Source organism: Portunus trituberculatus, chromosome 32 (genome assembly GCF_017591435.1).
Source record: "Portunus trituberculatus isolate SZX2019 chromosome 32, ASM1759143v1, whole genome shotgun sequence".
Taxonomy (NCBI): Eukaryota; Metazoa; Arthropoda; class Malacostraca; order Decapoda; family Portunidae; genus Portunus; species Portunus trituberculatus.
In genome coordinates this window covers 8,837,251-8,847,967 of record NC_059286.1, presented here as the reverse complement: position 1 = coordinate 8,847,967, position 10,717 = coordinate 8,837,251, and the positions used below count along the sequence as shown (strand labels likewise).

The 10,717-nt window shown below is 40.5% G+C and overlaps 1 protein-coding gene across 4 annotated transcripts; it reads right to left on the bottom strand.

The window, feature by feature from the left end:
* Positions 1–3,086: 3,086 nt before the first annotated feature.
* On the bottom strand, positions 3,087–10,512 carry LOC123512095. Of its 4 annotated transcripts, XR_006677024.1 has the most exons (5): positions 10,385–10,512; positions 5,420–5,702; positions 4,692–4,762; positions 3,814–4,036; positions 3,087–3,508 (listed from the first exon to the last, which is right to left on the bottom strand). XR_006677024.1 is itself a non-coding variant. In XM_045268312.1 (4 exons), the coding sequence occupies exons 3-4, from the start codon at positions 3,844–3,846 to the stop codon at positions 3,128–3,130; spliced, it is 414 nt and encodes a 137-aa protein (XP_045124247.1). In that variant the 5' UTR covers positions 3,847–4,036; positions 5,420–5,702; positions 10,385–10,512; the 3' UTR covers positions 3,087–3,127. The 4 variants fall into 4 exon arrangements, 3 of the variants coding, with proteins under 3 accessions (XP_045124247.1, XP_045124249.1, XP_045124248.1); XM_045268312.1 differs by lacking the exon at positions 4,692–4,762; XM_045268314.1 differs by lacking the exons at positions 4,692–4,762; positions 5,420–5,702 and having other exon boundaries at positions 10,385–10,499.
* Positions 10,513–10,717: the final 205 nt, after the last annotated feature.

The window sequence follows — 10,717 nt, the reverse complement described above, 5'->3', positions numbered from 1 at the left end:
CTCTGGACAAAGATGCAGTGTGCTTGTTAAGAGATTCACTCAGCACTCACTCACTCCTTCACTTACTGAACTCAGAGGGAATGAAGAATGTGCATTGTTGCTGCTTGTGTGTCAGACAAAGGCCTGTATTCACAAACACTTAGCTGTCTCAACAACACGCCTTCCAAGGCCACAGAGATCACTGGCAGGGTTTTCATGAGTGTTTCTCCACTTAATATTGTAGAAATGTCACTCTGCCTCAGGAACCATAAAAATACCCTTATTCTCTCACCACCACTGTTTTCCAAGGCCACACAGATGACTGGCAGGGTTTTCAAGACTGTTTCTCCACTTAATAATACAGAAATCTTGTCATTCTGCCTTTACAACTGTAAAAACATTCTTCAAAACTCTTTATTCTCTCTCTCAATTTTCCAAGGCCACAGAGATGACTGGCAGGGTTTTCAAGACTGTTTCTCCGGTCTTGTCATTCTGCCTTTAGATCTCTCTCTCTCTCTCTCTCTCTCTCTCTCTCTCTCTCTCTCTCTCTCTCTCTCTCTCTCTCTCTCTCTCTCTCTCTCTCTCTCTCTCTCTCTCTCTCTCTCTCTCTCTCTCTCTCTCTCTCTCTCCCTCTCTTAAATAGTGAAGACTCTCCATGGATCTTTCTCCATAATGTCAATAAAATGGTCTAATGGTACACAAATCTCAAGGTAAAAATGTGTCCCAGTACTGAAGGGGTAAAATAGTGAAGATTATGGCCATTAATCTTCTGCCTTCAATAGATCTTTCCAAGTGTCAATAAAATGGTCTAATGGTACACAAATCTCAAGGTAAAAAATGTGTCCCAGTACTGAAGGGGTTAAAATAGTGAAGACTTGCCATTATTATTCTGCCATCTATAGACCTTTCCTGATGTCAATAAAATGTCTAATTGTACACAAATTTCAAGGTAAAATGTGTCAATGTTGAAGGGGGTTAAAATAGTGAAGAATGTGGCCATTAGTCTTCTGACGTCTATAGATCTTTCCTACTGTCAATAAAATGGTCTAATGGTACACAAAATCTCAAGATGTCCTAGTATTAAAGGGGTTAAAATAATGAAGAATGTGGCCGTTAATCTTCTGACCTCTGTAGACCTTTCCTAATGTCAATAAAATGGTCTAATGGTACAGAAATGTCAAGGTAAAAATGTGTCCCAGTACTGAAGGGGTTAAAATAGTGAAGACTGTGACCATTAACCTTCTGATGTCTATAAACTTTTCCTAATATCAATAAAATGGTTTAATGGTACACAGATCTCAGGGTAAAAATGTGTCCCAGTACTGAAGGGGTTGAAATAGTGAAGACTGTGGCCATTAATCTTGTGATCTCCATACACCTCTCCATTTTATTGATATTAGCAAGGGTCTATGGTGGTCAAAGGATTAATGGCCACAGCCTTCACTATTTTAATCCCTTCAGTACTGGGACACATTTTATCTTGAGATTTTGTACCATTAGACCATTTTATTGATATTAGCAAGGGTATATTGTGGTCAAAGGATTAATGGCCACAGCCTTCACTATTTTAACCCTTTCAGTACTGGGACACATTTTTTCCTTGAGATTTGTGTACCATTAGACCATTTTAATGACATTAGCAAGGGTGTATGGAGGGCACAAGATTAATGTGTGTGTGTTGTTTTAAAAATGTTTTCATGTATATTATTACTATTTGATTGTTTACTTTGATTGCTCTCTCTCTCTCTCTCTCTCTCTCTCTCTCTCTCTCTCTCTCTCTCTCTCTCTCTCTCTCTCTCTCTCTCTCTCTCTCTCTCTCTCTCTCTCTCTCTCTCTCTCTCTCTCTCTCTCTCTCTCTCTCTCTCTCTCTCTCTCTCTCTCTCTCTCTCTCTCTCTCTCTCTCTCTCTCTCTCTCTCTCTCTCTCTCTCTCTCTCTCTCTCTCTCTCTCTCTCTCTCTCTCTCTCTCTCTCTCTCTCTCTCTCTCTCTCTCTCTCTCTCTCTCTCTCTCTCTCTCTCTCTCTCTCTCTCTCTCTCTCTCTCTCTCTCTCTCTCTCTCTCTCTCTCTCTCTCTCTCTCTGAATCTTTCTCTCTCTGAAAAGTTGTTTAAAAATTGTTTAAAATTTGTGAAGTTGAAATTTCTTAAAATTTTGCAAAGTTGAAAATTCATGTTAATATTTATTGTATATTATAAATTGGTGTTAATATTTATTGTATATTAAGTTGAAAATTATTGTAGACTTAAATTCTTTTATATATTATTTATTATTAAGTTGAAAATCATTGTAGACTATTTTTTTTTATACTGTTAAGTTGAAAATTTGTCTATTTATTGTCTAGACTTTTTCACCATAGGATTTTGCTCACTTTTTATACTCAGTTTTTTTATTTTTAAGTTGAAAATTTGTGTAGACTTTCTCTGTATTCTTTGTATATATATTGTTTTATTCAGTTGAAAATATTTGTGGGTTTTTTTTTTTCAGGCAATGTGTAATAATGTCAAAAATTGAATAAAAGTGTAGGGAGACTCTTGTATTTAATTTTAGCTCCAATATGCATCCACCTTATCTCCGGAGACTCTTTAGAGTATTTTCGACTTAGTACGATTTTAGGGCCCGTTTTCGGCCATTTTCTAGATTTTACCATTTTTCTAGATTTTTACCATTTTTTTAGATTTTGCTGTATTTTATTTTTTTTTAGGGCCCGTTTTTCTACATTTTGCCATTTTTCTAGATTTTTACCATTTTTAGTGTTTTTTTTTTGGCCAGTAGTGCTGTATTTTATGTAGACCGTTTGAAGATTTTTCAGCCAGATGGTATTTTGGGACCATTTTTACATTAAGTTATTGATCAATGTCATGTAACTTTTTCGCTTTAGTTTCATTTCCTAACAACCACTTTTTGTATTGCTTATGATAATAAATAGAAAAAGCTTCAAATCTAGCGCGTTTTATTTCTGGGGTGATCGTTTAGAGCGAGTGTAGGTGGTGGTCAATGGAGGCAATATTGGTGTGTCAGACGGATCCAAGCCAGCTTGAGGCGACTACTCACTGAAACCACCCACAACCCACAAATATTCCCAGGAAAGGAAATTTAACAAAACCCACAAATATTCCCAGGAAAGGAAATTTACCGAAACAAAAAGATTTCTTTACACATTATTATTCAGTAGAGACAACAGATCCAAGTACAGTGACACCACCATAATGAGGTGGTAGTGGCAGCAAGCGTTGAATAGGAGGATGTCTGCTATGCGAAGCTGAATCTCTGGACTCCGGTGGTGGTGGTGGTGGTGTAGCAGGTGTTTGCCAGGCCGCTGCGAGGCGAAGTCCCTCAGTGCCAGTAGCTGCGACGGCGACACGTGTATTAGCGGGACGGCAGTGAAGGACCAATGCGAGGCAGTGCCCCTCCGAGTAGCGGTAGCAGCGGCGGCAACGGTCAATGTAGGCGCAGTGCGAAGCCAGAGAGAGTCCTTCCCTGATGGTGCAGGACGCACGGGATCGCTGCAGTCACGGCTTCGGATCACCAACTCCTGTAATGGAGAAAAATTAACTGATTATCTCCATATGTACCACGCCACACTGTCCTACAATACACACTTCACTGCCTCAGTCAGCCTCTCACTCGCCCTCCTCGATCGTTATTCCACTTACACTCCAGTTACACCCTTCTCCCTCGTTCTCCTCCCAGCGTCTCCCGTGTGACGTAGCATCCTGGCCCTTCATCCTGACACTCCCATCCCTTCATTCTCATCTCCCACGCCAGTCTCAGGAAACCACACCACGTCAAACCCCCTCAAACTTGCCCCACACAACCAATCTTGACACATTCATCTACCTGGTAAGTGGAATCTTCCGTGTCTGCCGTCATCTGTAGGTTCTCGTCTCCAATCCTCCGCCTCACCACACCTGCCTCGCCTCTATCACCCACTCATCCAGCCAGTCTCCCTCAACGGCGGTAGTGGCGGTGGCAGAGGTGTTGGTAGTGAGCATTGTCCGTTAAGTGCAAGGTAGACGAGGCTCATTACCGCTGTGGAGTCAGGCCTTTGGATCGTCAACGCCTGTAATGGACAAAAATAAGCATGAACAAAGCAGTACCTTGTTTACTTGTTCACTAATTATCCCTACAGCTAACAAGCAAGATAGCCCTAAGCAAATTCCTTCACTGCCTCAATCAGCCTTTCACTCTTCATTCTACGTATTCTTACCACCACCACCACCACCATCACAAAAACATGAACAGCAGTATCTTTTTCACTAATTATCTCTAAATGACCAACACCACACATTCCCTTCACGTCTTCACTTCCATCCATAATGTGCCCAAACTCACTCTAAACACTTTATTCCCCATCTGTCTGTCCTGAAAACTCAACCACTGCCTCAGCCAGCCTTTCACTCGTCTCTACTCAGTTACACGTCTTCACAGTGCCCTAACCCAGCCAAACACTCGCACCACACCATCCATCCCTTCTGTCTCCTATTTTATCACACTGCATTCAGTTAGTTCCCACTCTGCCTCCTCTTGCCACGAGCCATTCACGCTCACTTCATTCCTCCCAGCCATTCTCAACCCTCCCCACACACACAAACCCTCCCACCGTCACTCGTGAACCTCGAACCATTTACGCCAGCCTACCACTTCAAGAACTAATTTCATGGTTATATCCCCAAACTTTTCGTTATGCTACCACATCTCGCTTCTAATGCACGTACCTTGAAACACCAGCCTCGTTACGTTAGGAAATCTTGTCCACTCATTCTTTTCGCCGATTCTGGTACCTATTCTATAACGAGGGAACCACAATGACTAACCTGAAACATTTTAGCCTCAAATACAACTTACTTAAAGGAGTTCTATAGTAACGCGACCCGTTTAATCCCTTCAGCACCAAGACGCGTTTTCATATTCCTTCTGTTACTATTTGGTGATTTTATACAACTTGAGAAACCTTGTGACATCCATACACGCTTTGTAACATCAATAGAATGATTTAATCGTACACACATCTCAAGGTGAAAATGCGTCACAGTACTGAAGAGGTTAAGCGTAATTCTTCCTTCCTACACAACTACAATGACCACGAAAACACTACACTTGTTACAGCCATTACACAAACCTATTCTGAACCCACGTTACTCTAACCACACTAGTGAATGAACGACCATCTGCCCTTATTGACATCTACAAGTAAATTTAACATCCACACGTAGCGATGGTTCCTGATACATCCTACATTGACACACAGACAGACATCGTACAATTAACCTTCCAATAGACGCAGTGCACATCCTACACATACCCAGTTATCCTTTATCAGTCAACATTCCTAACAACCTCCAAGTTACTGACTAACAATTTCCTATCACCACTGCAGTGTCAACGCGCACACAACACCCAACACCTCACACCTACACTATTCGTTTACATAAAAACCACTAACCTCTCCTCCTCTGTGCTGTGCTGTGCTGTGGTGTGGTCCGATAACCTCACAGCAGCGGCACGTCACCCCGCCGCACGAAAACCCACGCAGATCAAGCTTCCCGTTGCTGTTCCTGCCGCTGCTGAACGTCACGCCCACGACAAGACACAGACGGACACTGGGCTGCGTACACTCGAGGGGTCCGTGGTGGCTGGAGAGATGTAGCGAGCGTGGTGTCTGGATAAATACTGTTCCAGCTACTGCTGACGTTGCTTCGTTCTTGTCTCACACCCCCCCCCCCAACCTGCCAATAAGGAAAGAGCAACTTGAGGGCAAACGAGCATATGAAACGCTGCCAGTGAACCTAACCACTGGTCCACCACCTGGATATAAACTAGCCACGCTCTTTAACTCCTTCCAAACCAACCATTACACACACTCAATTGCATTAATTTGTTTCATCAAGCATTCTCACCTTCCGTGTAGTACTTACAATTATACACGATTTTTTTTTATCATTATGTTGTAACAGTTTGAAGCTTCCTTCGTAATAAATGATTATGATAAGATGATAATAATAATATCTCTCTCTCTCTCTCTCTCTCTCTCTCTCTCTCTCTCTCTCTCTCTCTCTCTAAGTGAACCCTGCCTGTAAATTAACGAATAAAAAAAAAAAAAACGTATCATTAACGAAAATTGATTATGAAAGATAATAATCTCTCTCTCTCTCTCTCTCTCTCTCTCTCTCTCTCTCTCTCTCTCTCTCTCTCTCCAAGTGAACCTTGCCTGTAGATCAAGGAATAAAAAAAAAGTATCATTAACGGGAAATGAGTATAATAGATAATAATTCTCTCTCTCTCTCTCTCTCTCTCTCTCTCTCTCTCTCTCTCTCTCTCTCTCTCTCTCTCTCTCTCTCCAAGTGAACCCTGCCTGCAAATCAACGAATCAATATTAAAAAAAATTAGTAAAAACGTATCATGAACGGATCACTTTTCTAAGGAAGCTTGAGTTGAATTGAGTTGTAAAGACGGAAATGCAACACGTTAGAAGAATGGATAGCTAACCCTTTCAGTACCGTGACACATTACGATATCCATGCTCTACGCTTACTACTGGGTGACTTTATACAGCTTCACAAACTTACGTGGGGATTAAGATAGTGAAGACTGTGGCCATTAACGAGAGTGGTGATGGAGCTGGTGCGATTGTTAGCCAGTCAGGCAGTTAGGCAGGAGCGAGGAGGCATTAAGCTACCTCTCTAATGAACCCCTTCAGTACTGGGACACATTTTTACCTTGAGATTTGTGCACGGTTAGACCATTTTGTTGACATTACCAAGGGTCTTTGGAGGTCACCAAGTTAATGACCTGCAGGGCTGGAGCTGGTGACCTATGCTTCTTTGAATTATTACACCGCCGATAATGGTGATTGTAGTGATGATGATAATGATATGATGATGATGATGATGATGGTGATAATATAGTAGTAGTAGTAGTAGTAAAATAATATTAAATAAATAAATAAATAGATAAATAAAATAATAATGATAGTAGTAGTAGTAGTAGTAGTAGTAGTAGTAGTAGTAATAAATAATAATAAATAAATAAATAAATAAACAAACAAATAAAATAATAATGATAGTAGTAGTAGTAGTAGTAGTAGTAGTAGTACAATAAATAATAATAACAATAATAATAATAACAATAATAATAACACTAACAACCACTCACAACAACAATCACTAATGCCACAACAATCAGGCGATGAGAGTAAAGGTGAGGACAGTCAGTTAGAAAAGAAAGATTGGTAAGAGGAACAGCCAGCCTATCTAAGACAATATATGTATGTGAAGGTTACCTATACTGCTGACTTGGAGGGAGTTACCAGCAGGGGGGGGAGAGGAAAACTGGCGGAGAATACTGAAGACGCCTCATTTCATAGGGAGTGTTTATATTGTTTTAATGTGATGATGTGTGAAGATTCCCAGTTTAGATTAGTAGAAGTAAATGACAGAGCCAGGATGTTCAGTCTATAGAAGTGAGGGAACAGTTGAGTGTCATTGAAGAAGACGAGATAACTGGTGGTAAGGTTGTGTGTGTGTGTGTGTGTGTGTGTGTGTGTGTGTGTGTGTGTGTGTGTGTGTGTGTGCGTACGTGATGAGTGCGTGCGTCCAGCGAGCGCCTACATTACACTAAGCCTTACCGTCCACCACCACCACCACCACCACCACAGAGTCGTCAACAGGCGGGCACCTTCACAAATTTTAAACACAAACTTTTTCCTTAAAACGTGCAAAGGACGAGTGAAGAAGCGAGTGAATTGTGTTTTGTGCGTGTATGGACGAGTTCCTGTGCGTGTCATCACGTAACTCACGCCTCGGAAAGTAGTAGTAGTAGTAGTAGTAGTAGTAGTAGTAGTAGTAGTAGTAGTAGTAGTAGTAGTAGTAGTAGTAGTAGTAGTTTTGTAGTAGTAGTAGTAGTAGTAGTAGTAGTAGTAGTAGTAGTAGTAGTAGTAGTAGTAGTAGTAGTAGTAGTAGTTTTTAGTAGTAGTAGTAGTAGTAGTAGTGGTAGTAGTAGTAGTAGTAGTAGTATTTAGTAGTAGTAGTAGTAGTAGTAGTAGTAGTAGTAGTAGAAAGATTGTTTTGTAGTAGTAGTAGTAGTAGTAGTAGTAGTAGTAGTAGTAGTAGTAGTAGATTGTTTTGTAGTAGTAGTAGTAGTAGTAGTAGTAGTAGTGGTGGTAGTTTTAGTAGTGGTAGTGTAGTAGTAGTAGTAGTAGTAGTAGTAGTAGTAGTAGTAGTGGTAGTAGTAGTGTAGTGATAGTGGTATGTAGCAGAAGTTGTTTTTGTTTTTTGTAGTAGTGGTGGTAGTGAGTAGTGCAGTTTGTAGTAGCAGTGTAGGAGATTGTTTTGTGGTGGTGGTAGTGGTAGTGGTAGTAGTAGCAGTAGCAGTAGTAGTGAGTAGTAGTAGTGATGGTAGTAGTAGTAGTGGTAGAGATTGTTTTGTGGTAGTAGTAGTAGTAGTAGTGGTTGTTTTTTAGTAGTAGTGGTAGTTGTAGTAGTGGTAGTAGATTGTTTAGTAGTAGTAGTAGTAGTAGTAGGTAGTTGTAGTAGTAGTAGTAGTAGTAGTAGTAGTAGTAGAAGATTGTTTTTGTAGTAGTAGTAGTAGTAGTAGTAGTAGTAAAGTTGTTTTAGTAGTAGTAGTTGTTTTAGTAGTAGAAGATTGTTTTGTGGTAGTAGTAGTAGTAGTAGTAGTAGTAGTAGAAGATTGTTTTATAGTAGTAGTAGTAGTAGTAGTAGTGAGTATTGTTTTGTGTGGTAGTGGTAGTAGTAGTAGTAGTAGTGGTAGAGTTGTTTTTGTTTTGTGGTGGTGGTAGTGGCAGCAAGATTGTTTTGTAGTGGTGGTGGTGGTGAGTGGTGGTGGTGGTGGTGGTAGTGGTAGTAGTGTGTGGTGTGGTAGTAGTGGTAGTGGTAGTGGTGGTAGTGTGGTAGTAGTGGTAGTAGTGGTTTTTAGTGGTGGTGAGTAGTGGTGGTGGTGGTGGTGAGTGGTGAAGATTGTTTTGTGTGGTAGTAGTAGTAGTAGCAGTGGTAGTGGTAGTGTGGCAGTAGCAGTAGTGGTAGCAGCAGCAGCAGCAGCAGCAGCAGCAGTAGTGGTGGTAGTAGTAGATTGTTTTGTGTAGTAGTAGTGGTAGTAGTAGAAATGTTTTTAGGTAGTGGTGGTGGTGGTGGTGGTGGTGGTAGTGGTAGTAGTGGTGGTAGTGGTAGTGGTAGCAGCAGCAGCAGCAGCAGCAGCAGCAGCAGCAGCAGCAGCAGCAGTAGTAGTAGTAGTAGTAGTAGTAGTAGTAGTAGTAGTAGTAGTAGTAGAAAGACTGCTTTTGTAGTAGTAGCAGTAGTAGTAGTAATAGTAGAAATATTTTTGTAGTAGTAGTAGTAGTAGTAGTAGTAGTAGTAGTAGTAGTAGTAGTAGTAGTATGAGTGACTTTGGCATGGCTATTACAAGGCAGTTAATCCCTTGAATACTGACACACATTTTTTAGGTTGTAGTGCGATTTGAGTATTTAGTTTGCGTGAGGAAGGGTGTATGAGGTCAAAAGATTAGTGGTCAAACACCACCAGTTAGTAAGCAGAATGAATATGTAAACACGTCCTGGTACTGAAGAGGTTAACCATCATCACCTTCACAACAGTCGTGCACTGCCTCATCAAACTCTCTTGTAAATACCGAATACCACATCATTTTATCAGGCAATACCGGGTTGACACTTCATAATACAGGCTTCACTTAACTCCATAACAACATAACTAAATAAATAACAACATGAGCAATGAAAGACAACACAAGCTCACTTGTAAATACCAAACAAGGCTGCCACTCGTAGGGGAAATCCCCTTCAGTAGGTCATTTTAGCCTAATGTAGGGGGTAGGGAATACCTACGGGGAAAATACCAATTTGTAAGGGAAACTACAGTTTATTGACAATATGTAGGGGAAGGTTTTTTATTTTTTATTTTTACTTTAAACACTATAAATATTTGTCTGGACACCCATTACAGTTTATAAACAAAATAAATAAATAAATAAATAAATAAATAAATAAATAAATAAATAAATATATATATATATATATATATATATATATATATATATATATATATATATATATATATATATATATATATATAAATTATTATTTTTATCATTATTATTACTAATAGTGTGTGTGTGTGTGTGTGTGTGTGTGTGTGTGTGTGTGTGTGTGTGTGTGTGTGTGTGTGTGTGTGTGTGTGTGTGTGTGTGTGTGTGCGCGCGCGTTGCTCACTGCATTGTACACACTGGCTCAGGCGTTGCCAGGCTGCTCCACGCCTAACGGCCACTGTATGACACATACTTGCATTGCATTTTTCTGCATCCAGCGTTTATTTATCATGCTTATCACAAATGCATAGAGATAACATCATCATGCATGTTAGAATGAAAAAAACAAACAAACCTGTTAGATCAAGCTTATGAGTGGTGGTGGTCTCTGTAGCGGGGTCCACACTTGTGGTGGAGGTGACTGGTGAGCTGCGGTGTCTGGCAGAGATCCTGTCAAAGTTAGCACAAAACGTTCACTGACCACTAATGATGTAAGAGAGAGAGAGTGTTTGTTGGCATTGTAGGAAAGAAAACGACAAGTTTACTGTACTTGACGACAAACTAATCAAATCTGGCCGAGCCTTCATTAAGAAAATTCCATGTCCACTATTGTGGACACCCGCTTTAACACCCCACGTTCCGCTGACTCCCCCCCACTCACTAGAGAGAGAGAGAGAGAGAGAGAGAG

Coding starts and splice junctions, on each gene's coding strand:
- LOC123512095 (XM_045268312.1), bottom strand. CDS start 3,846: ATGACGGCAGACACGGAAGATTCCACTTACCAG. Junction 3,509..3,813: donor CGGAAGATTCCACTTACCAG/GTAGATGAATGT, acceptor TCTCCATTACAG/GAGTTGGTGATCCGAAGCCG.